At 36.7% G+C, this 15,149-nt stretch overlaps 1 protein-coding gene across 1 annotated transcript in view; it reads right to left on the minus strand.

Moving 5' to 3' along the window:
- Positions 1–10,432: 10,432 nt before the first annotated feature.
- PRDM6 (PR/SET domain 6) overlaps positions 10,433–15,149 on the minus strand; it is a 79,849-nt gene continuing 75,132 nt past the window's right edge. The window contains exon 8 of the mRNA XM_077171864.1: positions 10,433–14,673. Within this exon, the coding sequence (XP_077027979.1) occupies positions 14,559–14,673 (115 nt within the window). The 3' untranslated portion in view covers positions 10,433–14,558. The remainder of the gene's footprint in view (positions 14,674–15,149) is intronic.

The following is a 15,149-nucleotide window of genomic DNA, read 5'->3' on the forward strand; positions in this document are numbered from 1 at the left end:
TCTATTTTTTCTTTGTTTCTGCAGCAAGCTAATTCCTATGAAAAGTAGCCTTCAATGAAGGCAAAAGGATAATTCTCACTGTGATTTTGCCAATGCCTGTTTTCCCTTATGAAAATCCTTAATAATCTCAAAATATTGGACAGAGATCTTACAGTTAGGGCACAGGATATAAATCGAAGCATCCCTTACAGTTCTGTGGCATTATGAACCAACCTAATTTTGCTGTTGGGGTTATCACAATGACTTTGTGAATCATGTGGATGGCTTTCAATAAGATGGACTGAAGGCCCTGAGTCAGGAAATGTTATTGTCTTATAGACAAATGAGTGCAGCAGCATAACCCTGAGAGCATAAAATCTCAATGAAGTCAGTGGGATTTACCCTGCTCATGGAAGAGGAACTGCAAGGGAAATTGACAGCTGACAGTTCCTTCTGTCCTATGTCCTTTGATAACTGACTCTGGACTTGCTTTTCAGTTTTTTCCTATTTTCTAATTTTTTTAAATTTTATTTAGAATACAACAGGTTTAAGGATCTAATTAGTTTCTGTAACATATCTGGCATCCAAATTATTAAAGAGAAAAGAGTTTGTTTCCTAAAGTACTGTGCTTATGTTGCTTTCAATTTGAAATTTGTTTTCCTTAATATACTGTTGTTGCAGGGGAAGAATCAACAAAGCCCTTCCAATGATAAGGCTCAATATAACCTGGGAGATGTTTTAACAGGGCCCTGTTCCCATGAGAGATGTCCCATCTGACTCTGAAATGCAGTGGGGTCCAGGAACTTTTGGACCCTTTTTCCCTACTTCAGCCCCCTCTTTTGGGTTTTCTGCCTCTGCACACTCCAGCCACATCCCTGATCCAGATCAAAAATGGAGGTAAAACTGTGGCATGTGCCATGCAGTGCACCTCTCCCTGACACAACCTGAAGGACTATTTTAAGCTTTATTAAGTTAAATAAGGCTTTGAACTGGATTTTAAGACATTTTCTTCCATCATATTATCTTTTAAATTATTTCCTAACAGTACACTCTTTCCACCTATGGAAGAGCTTTCTTCCAACCCACTGCCTACACCTTTCAAAGGTGTTCTTTAAGCTGTTTCCATTTCTGTTTCTTAATCTGTTTCCCATTTCTTTCTTTCTTTCTGAAACAAGCATCTGTCCTGCACCTGATTCACCATGATCCCCTTGCCCTCTTTCCTGGCATGTTCTGTTCTATGAGGAGGTACCCAGGCGGGTCTTAGCATTAGGATGAGAGAGTGACTGACCAGTCTTTCGTACTGTGGATAGCATTTGAACATGCTCTGTTCTGTTCCAGCAGCAGAAGAAACTGTAAAATTCTAGGAAATATCTTCTCAAATAATTCCTTTGCTTCTGTCTTCCTAAGTAACCTCATTAAGGAGTAGGGTTATTTGGGAACAGCTTTCCTGGCAAGGACAAACACTACTGTAGTGATGCAGCTATACTGTTCCTTGGCCTCATGGCTGGTGAATTTCCATTTCTTATACCATATCCAAAACTTGCCTAATTTGATCACTTCTTTGCTCTAAAAAATATTTGCAAATTATTCTAGCATAATATTTATGAAGAACATCTTTATTCTGCTAAGTCTATCTGAAAAAGAAATATAAGCAGTGAATGAGGTCTTTTGAGAATAGCCTTATGGAATGACAAGTAAAATTATCCAATAGAGATAGTGTGTGCCTTCTTTGCACAATGAAATTTTGTTTTCTGGTCACACTTTTCATGAATAGAAGACATTTAAGTGTCACCAGTATTACCCTGCAATTCGTTGTACTTGCAGTACCACAGGATGATGAATTCAGACATATCTGCTGGGAACCAAGCATTATCAAGAGGATTTCACAGAGGAAAACTAATTATTTAAAGGAGCAGCTGAAATGTATTTCTGTTCTGAATGTCCCCTAGAGCCTGGCTAGTAGGGACATTCAGCCCATAAATATGGACTAAACTCTATTTTCATAATTGATTTGCAGTACATCTTTAAGTGCTAAGGAGGCCAGGTGGTTCAGCAGTGACTGCAGCTTGATTCCTGTACAATAAAGAATCTGTGCATTGCTGCACTCAGGCAAGTTATACCATGGACAGTTGAGGCCGATAGGAATCCATGCAATAATTCTCACTCCATCATTTTTGAACATTAGTGACTTACAGGTCCTGATCTTAGTTCTGAATTTGCCTTCATTTTCATTGATTTTGTGGTATATCTGATGCCCACTGCAGTAAATTACTGAGATCATAAATGATGACTCATGAAGCCGAGAGTGAAGTCAATGCCATTGGGGTGAACAAAATTAATGGATGCTGGTGGATGATCTTTGTGCTTTCCTGTATCTGTTGTTTGAACCTTTTCATTGCACATTGGGCCTTAGGAAGCCTGGGGATGTGATCACAAAAATTAGCTCCAAGGCTCAGTTTTCTTGTACCTCAGTAAATGAGCAGGGGGCTGAGGAAAGGGGGTGTACAAAGGATTTCAGGAATTTTTAAAAACTTCTCTATTTCTTAGGTAACAAGGTAATGCTGATCTAGTAGCTCTAGAATTGTGATCTTTACAGCAGTAGACCAGCAGAAATTGAGGTAACATTATCTAAGGCAGTTATAAACTTTCAGTGGCATAAGGTTGATCTATATTTGGAATATCTTTCCCCTTTTCCAGAGCAGGAGGGAAGAATCATTACTGTCATATTTTTTGACAGTACTGCTGAGGCAATCTTCATGCTGCCCAAAAACCTGGCATTGTCTTTCCTTAGGAGGCTAAGTCACTCACAGCAAACAATAGTGGACCCTTTGAGAAATACTTTCCATATTGCTTAACACACAAATTGGGAGAAACACTTTACTGACTTCAACAACAGAATCTTTTTTAAGGAGGAAAACGTAGTCTAACTGGGGGTAAAGGACCTTGCATGGACTTACAATAATAAAGGGCTCTTTGATAGAATTAAACCAGTGTTACTGGCCATCCAAAAGCTGCCTGTTACCACAGACACCACAAAACAGCATCTCTGGTTATATGATGTGCAGCAATAGAGCTTGCATTGATTTGCAGTTCAGTGACTGCAAAGTAACCATCAGTGTTTGGATGGCTGTGTGCTTCACTGACACAGACAGATACAAGTCAGTGTTTGCCACCATCAATGTGACGTGAATCTTTCATAATCCTCGTCACATCAAGAGACCCTACCAAAAATGATGCCCACTTATTTCCTGTCAATGACAGTGTCCCTGTTCTAGAGTACTCTGGGTTTTTAAGTACTGCAAAGTCAGTCATAAGGCTCTTAGATATGTCTGTACCCAACAGGAGCACCATATGAAAGTAGTTCCAAGGACAAAAATTCTGATGTTTAAACAAAGAAGCTATTTCTACTAAGCATGAACAATACCTGAAAGAAGCAGATTGGGAACTGAAATGACACCATTCCTTGTTGCTTTCAATATTTTGATGTTGCCACCATTGCAGCGCTTGAATGGGAAAGTAGTTGGCCGCATAGTAACCCCTCTGACAATGCCAGTGCAAGTCTTGGGATTTCCAACATTACAAGCCATATAGAGAAACCTTGTTACAGAAAACTTGCTGAATCTAAAAGACCTTTTAAATTCTCAAATAAAAAGCCTAAGAAATTTATGACTGTGTTGCTAGATGTGGAAGCCAAGTAAACTCACAATGTTGATCTTAGTTGTGTTTAAATTTCTCCTGCCTTCTGGCGCTTTGAGCTGTAGTGGAAAGAAATCATTTACTTCTAGTAGCTTTAAGCATTTGGAAACACAGGGGTACCATGGAAGAGCGTTAAAAACATAAATTATGTCACATAAATGGTCCCAGCACGGTGTTGGGTACCTTTCCTCTCAGGCACTGCACATCTGCAGTGACATGTGTGGGCACATTAAAAAAAAAGCCCCTGGACAAAATGTGGTGCCAGCCCCTGGGTTACTGGCTTTTGACATCAGCCTGTACTCATTTAAAACTCCATTGCAAGTAAACAAATGAACACAAAGCTTGAGCTTCTAACCCTGAAGTTCCTTGCTGAAAACATGATTGTCTTTATTAGACAATTGATATTTAAAGACATTCTTTGTTTATCTTTTTATATATACATCCTTTTTGATCATGGTTAAGTCAGTAATGGAATACAAAATGTGGTCTTCGTCTTCTTGGGCTTTTAATTGCTCTGCAAGTTTCACATTCAGGTTTTCACCCTATTAGAGATCTGAAGTTGCACAGGGCTCGCAGAGACCCCAGAGTGGGGCAGCTGAGCAATGAGGGCGCAATCGCCCTCTCCAAGGCAGGATATGCTGGATGAAATCTCTTGAAGCAGAATAGCAGTCATCCATCTCATCTGGAAAGGCTTTGCTTAAAATAAGCTTATTTTTCATTTCTTTATGGTGCATTTAGTTTTAAATGCAGGGTAAAGATTGTCAAAAAGTCCCAAGTACTACCGTGTGTAAGAACAGTCAGATGACCTATCGTATGGAAGATTACCTTGGTTTAATGCCTGGCAAAATGCAGTTTTGTGAAGCCAGAAACAAATCAAACACTTATTTCAAAAGTAAATTTGATGAAAATTTTATATGTGACACATGCATGTTCTGGTTAAGGTTATTAAAGTTAGGCAGTAAGATTTCCTGGTAGAAATTTTCTTTCTTGTTTTTACAAGATATCAACTTTATCTCTTTATTCCCTTACCTTTGCATTTTCTTTTCACTTCTAAAAAGTCTGAATCTTTAAAGAAGAAAGAAGTAACAAAGATTAGAGAGAGGGAGAATGAGCGTGAATGCCTGCATGTGTATCTGTATACATAAAAGGAAGAGAGTGTGACATCCATGAGTTACACAGATGAGTAAGATTACTTACTGACTACTTACTGACTACTAGAGACACCTACTAAGAAAAACATAATAGGCAAAAAAGAATAAAACAATCATGGCTTAAATCAGGCCTAGATCTTCAGTTATGTGTGATTAGCTTAACCTATCTTTTAAAATTGTTACAAATTAAACAATGCATGCAATTAGGACTTTTTCCTGTTGCTTTTCTCCCTCCTTTCCTTTATTTTCTTTTTAATGCCCTCCACAAAAAAAAAACCCACAAGATATTTTAGCTTCAAAAGGCATGTTTCTCTTCTCTCATTGCAAATCCCTGGTTTTGTACTAGGCACAAGACCTAAACAAAAAATATATGCAAGAAAAAATGTTCTTTATTCTCTGACCAAAATTTAACATTATTCTCTCCAGAGCAGATTTGTTGTTGAAGTTTTATTTTTAATGTAATGAGATCTAGTGTTTTTCTTTGTTTTAGTACAGAATAATTGCATTCTTCAGTAGCATGGACTATTATTATTAGTTTATTTAATTCTGATGATGAATCTATCAAAATACGTGATTATAGTTAGGCAGGATCACAGGTACATTTTATTTTAAATTGAAGCTGAATAATTTTTCTGAAAGTTCACTGCATGTGTGCTCTGAACAAGAATATGTTGCCCACAGAAATAGATCAGTGAGGAAAGAAAAGAGATTTGGCGAGGCTGTGTTTATTGTTCAATAAATCACAGTCACTATAAGTGACCTGCTGACTTCAAGTTCTTTAGGTCAAGGAACCCTTTGCTATTCTGCAACTTCACCTCTTTGCTGAGCCTCTTAATCAAAAGTGTAAAGCCAGAAAGAACATCAAACAATCAAGAGCTGGATGATTGGATTGGTTATTTTAAATGACTACAGCTATGGTTGTGACAGATTTGAGGATAGATTGCATCATCTCAGCCTCACTAAGTAGGTTGAATAGGTTGAACATTTTGTGAAAAACAGCTCCCCTCCCTCCAGAAAAAATTTACATGAAGCCATCACTCAGGGTACTTTGACAATTAATTTACTACACATGTAAAAACTGCAGGGATTAGGAAGAAAAATCCAGTGTAGTGATACCTCAGATTTGCTGTAATAGAAATGAAAGATAATTTTTAATGTCTTTACTATATCAACATATATTCGCTGTGCTGTTTTATTCAGGTTTATCTCCTAATTCAACCTGGTAATCTGTACTGGTTTCTGTGATTTTACTTGTGCTGTTAATGACACAATCAAATGTGAGAGGGCTACAAACCGAGTTGAGGCACAAAGAAATTGAGATTGATGCAGATTCCCTTTCTTTTCTGCAAGTTCTGAATTGTGTGATTTCCATGATGGCAAACATCCCAACAGAAAACAAGGTAAAACCGAGACAAACATCTGGATCATTACCACGGGATTGTTTTAGATAACGAGCCAATAATATAAAGGAAGCTGTACTGCTTTTTGCTGGGGTGGAAGCAGATCTGGGAATTTTTACATCTGAAGACAATCTAGAAGCACGCTACTTACTGAGGTATCCATGGGACTGCCATGGGATTTTATGGGCAAAGAGCCCTTGTGCTTAGGCTGTTGGCAGAAAGGGAGCTAACCAGCAGCCTTATTTAACACAGGAAAATCCTAAGCTAGAAAGGTGACAGCAAACAAAGGAGAGGGAAGAGAAAAGCCACACTTGGCTTAAAAGTCTTCCATAATCTACAGTATAACTTGCTAATACATATCATGTGCACAATGCATTCCCTCCATTAGGACTTAGCTTGGGGTGAATTAAGGTTATATGACCATGCAAGACTGATAGAGAAAAATTATTTTTCCAGCCACGGTAAATAGTAAAGCAATGATTTTAAAATCAACAATGTTACTCAAATGCTTGCACAGAAGAACCAGCCATTAAACTCTACAGAGTGTCATGATCTATAGTACAAAAATGTTCATAATTTTTTCCTTCATTAATTAGATCTAAGCAGGAAACATCTCTTGAAATATTTTTAGATGAAAATGAGTTCTTGAAGAGAGGAGTCTTGCACAAATCAGCCCATTTTATAGAGATATTTAAAATTATTTTCCCCTAAAATTTATAGAAGATATTTCTCTCTTCTTTTTTTCCTCTCTTTTTTTTTTATTTTTCAAGCAAACTCTTTACTTCTTTCTTTACTCTTGCTCTTTTTCACTTCAAGCAAACTCTTTACTTCTCTAGAGAGCAAACCCTGAGAGAAAAAAATTAAAAACAGCTTGAAAAATTTTTACTGATAATGTGTGCTTGAAGGAAGATCTTTCTCTAGGAGCTCTACTATTGACACAGAGCAAAGCAAAACTAGGAAGATGGAGGGCTGACACAATATGGTTCTAAACTTCCTTCAGGGCTTAAATGCCCGAGATCTGTTTACCTCCCAAAAAAGATGAGTGCAAACATTGTCCTATCTTTAGCTTTTAAATAAAAACAAGCTCAACTGATATTAATAGTCAGATACTGTTTTCAGCTGTGTCTGCCTACGGTCATGGAACATATATCTTTGTCACATAAGCTGTTCCAAAAACTGAGATGGGAGTTACATGGTGTTGTTATCACAGACTGATCAGACACTACTGGAGAACCTCTTTTGCAGAAAGAAGTGATGCAATTACTATTACAGCAATACCTTATCCCCATTCTTGAGGATTTTATGTGTAAGTAGAAGAAACTGGCTTTATATATTTTAAAGAAAAAAAAAAGAGAAAATTAAGAGAGACCCAAAGAAACACACAGGCATTACAAATATGGTTCAGTGTTTGCATTTGTGCTCTTTTTTTGCTTGATAGAAAATATTTTTCTCATGAAAATTTTTATTTACTGTATATAATTACTTTTATGCCATGGGAAATACAGAAAACAATTGTCCTGTTATAAGGCTAATAAAAAAGAAAAAAAGCTAAATAGCTTCCAGAAGAATTATTTGATCTCTGTAGTGTGTGCTTTAGGCTAAAATGTTCTTGGCTTCCTAAAAAAAAAATAAATTCCAGGTTGAAAACTCTGCATGACTATTATAGTTTGACTCATTCTATTGAGGCTAAGATTATAAAAAAAATGTATTTCTGTGACTTGTTGTGCCAATATAAACAAATACAAGTTCCTCCCCTGGTCATTTGCAAACTTATTTGGAGAAACTCTAGAGATGAGAAGAATGATTGAATACAGTAATGTCAGAGGGGAAAAGAAAAATAGAAGTATAATAGATGAAATTTATAACAGGCAAGATGGGAGGGGGGAGAAGACTAAAGACTGGAAAAAGTTTAAATCCATGGAGAAATATTGGTATCATTCATCTGCTGTGGTTGGTGGAGAAGACAACAATGGGGAGAAAGGTAGTGATATAACTACAGCTCAAATGGATGGCCCAGGCTTCACTAGTACTCTTTTCCAAGAGAGTGGATGTCTATAAAGTTATGTTATCGCTAATAAAAATTTTTTTTTGAAAAAATTAAGGTTTGTCAATACTTGTTCTAAGATGAGACACACTGAGTGGGAAGATTCTGATTCCTTTTGTGACAGACTGTATGCTCCTCCCTTCCTATGTCCTTGGACCAGTTCCAACCCTGTTTGGTTATCCAGGTCTTCTACACCATTAGTTTTCTGATGTCCTTACTTACATGAATATGAAATCACCTGTGGCTATGTTCAGATATCTGTGGTTCTTATTTTACACCTATATAAGTGATTCAGATTCGGAGCAAAGCAGCTACAAAGGAGCAAAGGTTGTCCCTTGACTAGCTGGTCCCTTGACTAGCTGATTGTCCTCAGGGTCACCACCAGGAAATACTGAGAAGAAAAATAAGTCCCCCATCTGATGCACTGGCTTTTGGCACATCTAGTTTTTAGGGACCTACTTATTGCTGTACAGTTGTTGGCATCTATTTTCACCAGGCATCTGGGTGTATTAAGCACCCTGCATTATATTAGTTAGTCCAAAAGGCTGTCAGATCCCCTGCAACCATGGAACATGAGGCTGGCCAAGTCTCTCTCAAAATGTCTTGTTGACTGATTTTAGCAAGTATGAAAAGAAGTAAGTCTGAGGACAAGGAAACTGACACTCAGTACATGGAGGTCAGAGTGCAGCTTCAACATCTGTGTGTCATCAGTTCAAGTGTAGCTTGGGTTTGTGGTGTTAAGTCATTGGACTTGTTTTAACTGGCAGATGCTTTTTTCATGCCAAGGAGGCTGCCTAAGCAGTGTATGCAGTGACTTGATTACTGCTGGTGTCTTGTTGACTTGTTTGAGAGCAAGTGTCCACTTTATTTGGATAAAAAACCAACAAAAACAAAACATTAAAACTGATGCTATCTAGCTTTCCTGGTATTTTGTACTTTAATATCAGATTGATTCTTCCCCAGATCTCAGTGAACACATTCAGAGGCAAATTAGGCAAGCAGCACACTGCTGGTCCTCAGTGCCACTAAAAAAGTTCAGTAAATGAGTTAGAAGAAAAATATTAGCAGATCTGAGTCTCACCCCTTCTAAATCATGCACCCAAAGAGTTTCAAGGTGGTGGACCCCAGGACTTTTCTATATCATAGACTGGGCCACCAGCCAAAGGACTCCTCCACCCGCCACCCCCATTAGACATTTGTGTCTCATTAGCTCATGACAGATTATGCGGGTTTGGTGATATAATTTCATATATTGTATGACTCAATGCAATTCTTGTTAGAAGGAACTTTCCTCGGATGTATAGAAACTTGCCTTAAATGATTGACTGTCCCTGCTACTTGCAAATCAGCAGGCAGTCTGCTGGCAGATTTACCTGAGTATTTTCTCAAATACAGTAGTTTTTGCACAATGATTCTACCATGGTGGTTCTTGTGCTTACGTAAAAGGTCATACAATATGAAAAATGACAGAAACTGACATATTTTTTGCATACTCAAGTGATACTTTTTCAAGTGGAACAAGGGGTAACTTAGCAAACTAATCACTGCTCTTTGACACACACAATGGCAGTGAAATAATCCTGAAAAAGGCACTGAAGGTCCTTTGCAGTGGAGCATGGTTACTGCTTTTAGCTATGGTTGTAGAGTGACTTCTGATGAACGAGCTCCAAGTCCTCATCAACTGGAATTTTGAAATTCTGTCTTAGTCCACTAGATGGTGATCCTTTTAATCAGGATTCAGGTAAAAGAAAATTACTCAGCCACAAAAAAGCCCAGCACTAGAGTAGGCAAAATAGAAAAACCTAGTTATTGTATGTCATGATTTACATCATAATCTATAGAAAAGTATTCCAAAATACATTTGAGAAATTGCTTGAGCATAACTGTGGCATTTTCTCAGCAATACATCCACAGGAGTTGTAAGACTCAGTGACAGACCTAAACTTGATCTCACTCTCTTCTGACTGCAAGAGTTTGCAACTTCCAAGCTGCCAACACTTTTTGGAAGCTGATAATGACAACCTCAGCAAGGGATGCTGATTATTTGAGGCTACCTTCAATGCACAATCACTCTAGCATATTTAATTTTCTGCAGAGCACAGACAAAATTCCATAAGCAATATTAACATAAAACAAAGGCTTAGGGTACAGTAATAGAAATGTTTTATTAATCAAATATATTTACATTTCTTCATCTTCTTTTTAAATGTGTGCCTGTTATTTTCATTTAAACACAATGTAATCTTTACATTTGATATCACAAGAATACAGCTACATGCATGACTTAATTGGTCCTTTACAGTAAAAAAGAGGCAATTTAATGAAGTTTAAAAAATGCAAGCAAACTGTTGATCTTTCTAATTACAGTGTCATTATTATTTTTATTACAACACAGGACCCCTTCAGCATACTCTACATCTATAGGGTGGATTTATGGGCTTTTCAGATTGACTTGATGATGTCAAAACTTCCAAAATCTAGGAAGAAAAAAAAAATTTCATGGAGTCCCAGATTATATTTTCTAGAATCTTATCCACAGGAAGGACTTGCAAGGAACAGAATAACGTTCTAATTGTAATTTCTAAAAAATGAGAGCAACTTAATTACTCTTAAAAGCAATGATGACTTAATATTGGACATTCACTTATTTGTTTGAAATCACACTGTTTTTTCAGCTATAAGACAGCATCACATAATGCAATGGCACAATACAAAAAATAAATTTTAATTTAAAGGAGAGATGATGTTACCAAAAGTAAAAGGTATACACATAATTTCTTGTAAGTTTCTAGTATGTAATGTGCTGTAATTATTATATTATTCCCAATTCAAGTTTCTTTCATGGGAAGAAAATCAAATTGTATTTAAAATTATCATCTTTAGGGGCTATAAGTTGGTTTATAAAGGACCCAAAGTCTTTCTGAAAGGTATAACTCTATGAACATATAAAATTTAATTCTACACTGAAAAAGAATCAGAACTAGGCACAATTTTTAAATATGATTTCCAACATGTTCAGGGTTGGAAAAAAAAAATTAAAAACCAAAAGCTTGTATTTTTTTACCAGACTACAAAACAGAGATGCCAAGTGCTTCAGAAATTCTGAAATGGCAGGCACATAATCACTACACTTAAAGATAATTGAATTACACTTACTGCTTCAGATTACTGTGTGCAAACACATATTGTATGCATAATAGACCTAAATGTACAGTTCTGCTGATACATGAATTGAAACTCACTCAGTATTTGGGAAGTCCAGACAGGAACTGAATTCTGTTTAGTCCAAACCTAGAACGTATTTTGTGTTCACATTGGTTTTACATTTGCCATACTGTAATAGAATGCCTAACATGGTATTCAAGAAAATGCCATTATGGAATCATGGGTTTTCACTGTATTGCTTTCGTATGCTGCGAAATGTGTTGTTGTGAAAATACAATGTATAAATAATACGATAATTGAAGTTGTCTTTAGGCATATGGAACAACATAGTGATTTACACTAGAAAGAATTATCTGGAAGGAAAGTAAAATAAGTTCTGCAGACATACTACTCTAGTGCATTTTTTAAAAAATCCAATACAATCTTGAAACAATTGACCTTTACTTCACACCCATTCAGAAGAATATTTAGACATGTTTGAATGAAATAGAAGTAAGCCTACCTGCAGTCAGCAGGGAACTTGCAATTTCTGTAAGCACATACTTAGGTACTATTTGCACCACATGATTCAAATACAGTGGAGTCTCTTCACTGCCACAAACCTCATCCCTGACCATGGGAGCAGGGTTTAGATAATGCAGCAGCGCAACTCACTGATCTAACATAGCTCACATTTGCTTTTCAGAGCATGACATTTTCCCACTTACTCCTGTTTATAAATTTTCTGATCTCTTGTTCTTTGTTTAACTGTTTGCTTGCAGAAATGATCAATAGATACTGTTCAAATAGTTAACTAAAAGTTGGTGCCCCACCAGAATGTTACTTTAAATTAAGTCACTTTAATAATGGAAAATGTGAGCTACCAGGCATGAGTGTTTGAAAGGTTTAGGATTTTATTTTGGTTTCTTCTGTTTCATTAACCTTGCTAGGAACAAAACAATATTCAAATAGTCACCTTTAAGTTACAAGTCTTCCTACCCAGCTTCCCATGCTTCTTTGAACCTAAAAGCAAACAAACAAACAAACACATTTATATAGTAGCTAAGAGTCTCTCATAATTTTGAGGATAGAATCAGGCAGGTGACAGAATCGCTCACTCTCCATACCTCTGCACTCAGAAATAGAGCTGAAAACTCATAGGAATAAACCTTCTTTATGAGATAATCTGGTATTTGCTAGAACAATGATAAAAAAATCTTTTTCCCCCCACCATGTTTTTTACCTTTCAATGGCCAAACACAAATACTCCTGAAGTAATTCCCTGCAAAGCTTTGGAAACTCCAGATTCTGCAGTGTAGTTTTTACAATATAATAAATGAACACCATGCAGTATGGATGTCTTAGCTTTTAAACTCCTTTTAAATGCATTTGAATTTTACTGTAAGCTCTTTTTCTGCTTGAGCTCTTTGCAGAATTCATAAATGGTCTGAACCTGGTGTCAAATTTGTAGCTGATTCTGTCTAGCCCTTTACAGAACTGGATACTTTATTCTCTACATATTTAAAATCATCCCCATAAATGTGTTTAAAATATTTAATATAATCAACTGAGCCCTTATGAGCTACTCAGCGCTTCAGTTTTGGTGCAAAACTGAATTAATCTGTTTTAATCCCCATATTCTCCACAACTGTATTTTGCAGTATTACCTTACTATAAAGCATGACCTCAGACTGTTTAGGTTTTGCTTCTTGGTGGTTGTGATTTTGTTTCTTTTCTTTTAATTTATTTTCTTTTTTATTTTTCTTTTTTTTTCTTTTAGGTTTTTTTCTGTTTTTTTTTCCTTTTTTTTAACATTTTTGTCAACCTACTGCTCTAGCATGGAAACAATCAATATATAAACAAACGCCGCTGGTTTCTAAAAGTGAAAACATAATTTGATTAGACAAAATCGTGAAATCTGAAATACATCATGGATAAAAGCATGGAAAAAAGCCAATATGGAAATTGTTAAATCAACCCAATGTAATGACATCTGAGCTTTTTACATTTATGTTGGGAATATTTTGGCTTTCCTTCATTCATGGTACCAGGCAAATTTCTATGAAGTGAATGCCATGAAGCCTCCAAGAAACTGATGAAGTATCTCTATTCAGATTTATCTTTTCTTTTGAAGCTCAGCCCAACTGTACTGAAAGCTTCATCTAATACAGGAGCATTTCCAATTTGATCCAGATAACAGACTGAAATGGACTATAGTTTGGATTTCTGATTGGTTTTCCTAGAAATCAACATAACATTAAATCAGTTACCCAAACCAAAAGTATCTTCTCGGTTTTCTGCTCCTTGTAATATTATTTACACATGGACTGGAATATTTAGTGTTTAAAATAATTTTTGCCACCTCTGTCTTTCATAGCTATTAGACTGAATTTGAAAGCTCTATTAGTTTAACACAGTTTTCCTACTTGTTTCTTTGTATAATGTGTATTTGCAGATATACAACATTCCATTTTTTTTACTATTTTTTCGTTTTGTTTTTGTTTTTTTTCTTTCCCAGAATATCTATGGCAATGCCAATGCAAACTAGTTGCATGAAAAAGTGCACACAGTGAGAGGCATGAGACTATGGAAATGGAATGCCCTTTGGTCTGAGGTGGCTGACACTGACCCAGGTATAGCTTGTGATCACTCTCCATCCCACACAGCAATTTCTATTACAGCCATGTCAAGATCAACTTAGCCCAGCCCAGCTAAATGTACAGATTACATCTGGGTCCTTTGAGTCATGCTACAAAAAAAGGTGCAACAATAAACAAGTCCATGTGCATTCTCAGTCATAACTATGAGCAGAAGAACCCTTGAGACTCCTCACTTTGGCATTAAATAACAATTATAAAGGCTTTTAGAATTAAAGCAATACATGAAGGGACTTGAAATGTTAACAGTCCCAAGTAACTTGTCAATTGAAATAAGACTCATCCCTAGTCATAAATAAATAATCTCTTTCCTGGTCTCACTTCCATGCCAGGATCAATATCTCTTAACATCTTACTTATTTTATTACTGCTTTTGGTTTTCTGGGACTGATTGAAAGTTGCTCAGAGGAAATCTTTGGTTTTGCTTAAGTGTCCGTGACATTTAATCATGACTTTCCTTGCAGTTTAATTCCAACCAGTCAATCAGTTAATCCACTTCAATTGATTCTGTGCTCTCTGTTATTGGCTTGCACTCATTGGGCATCCTCTGGTGTCGACTCAGCTGGGTGGCTTGTGTGAAGCTCCTCTCACACCTCTCGCACCTGGTGAAGGCAAGAGAGAAAATTGAGACCAGGGAGCTGCTCTGGGGGGGGTGATGGGCTTTGTCTCATCCTGCCTAATCAGAACAGACACTCAAAAGTGGCTTCAGATTTTACTGGCTCAAGAGGTTTAATTGGTGGCTACTTCCAAGGCCTTGATGCCTATGATGGGACAAGGCCTGTCTGATTCAGAACAGAGGAATCTGTCAATAGACAGGGGGAAGGTGATTTCTCCAGAGAGGCCTGTCCTGCTGTAGCTCTGATCACTGTCAGTTCAAATAGATAAAGAACAAAAAGAGATTTTTAGGAGTGAGCCATCAAAGAGGCAGCTTGTCTGCAGTTTTCTGCTCTGTATCCCCTAAGAGAAATTGATGACAAATAGAATTTCACCTTTTGCTTTTTTAAAATCCACAATTGCCTATTGGAGGATGAGAAATCACAAAGCAGTAATCATTCAGTCCTAGAACAAGAGAAAACTC

This window comes from Agelaius phoeniceus, chromosome Z (assembly GCF_051311805.1).
Source record: "Agelaius phoeniceus isolate bAgePho1 chromosome Z, bAgePho1.hap1, whole genome shotgun sequence".
Lineage (NCBI taxonomy): Eukaryota > Metazoa > Chordata > Aves > Passeriformes > Icteridae > Agelaius > Agelaius phoeniceus.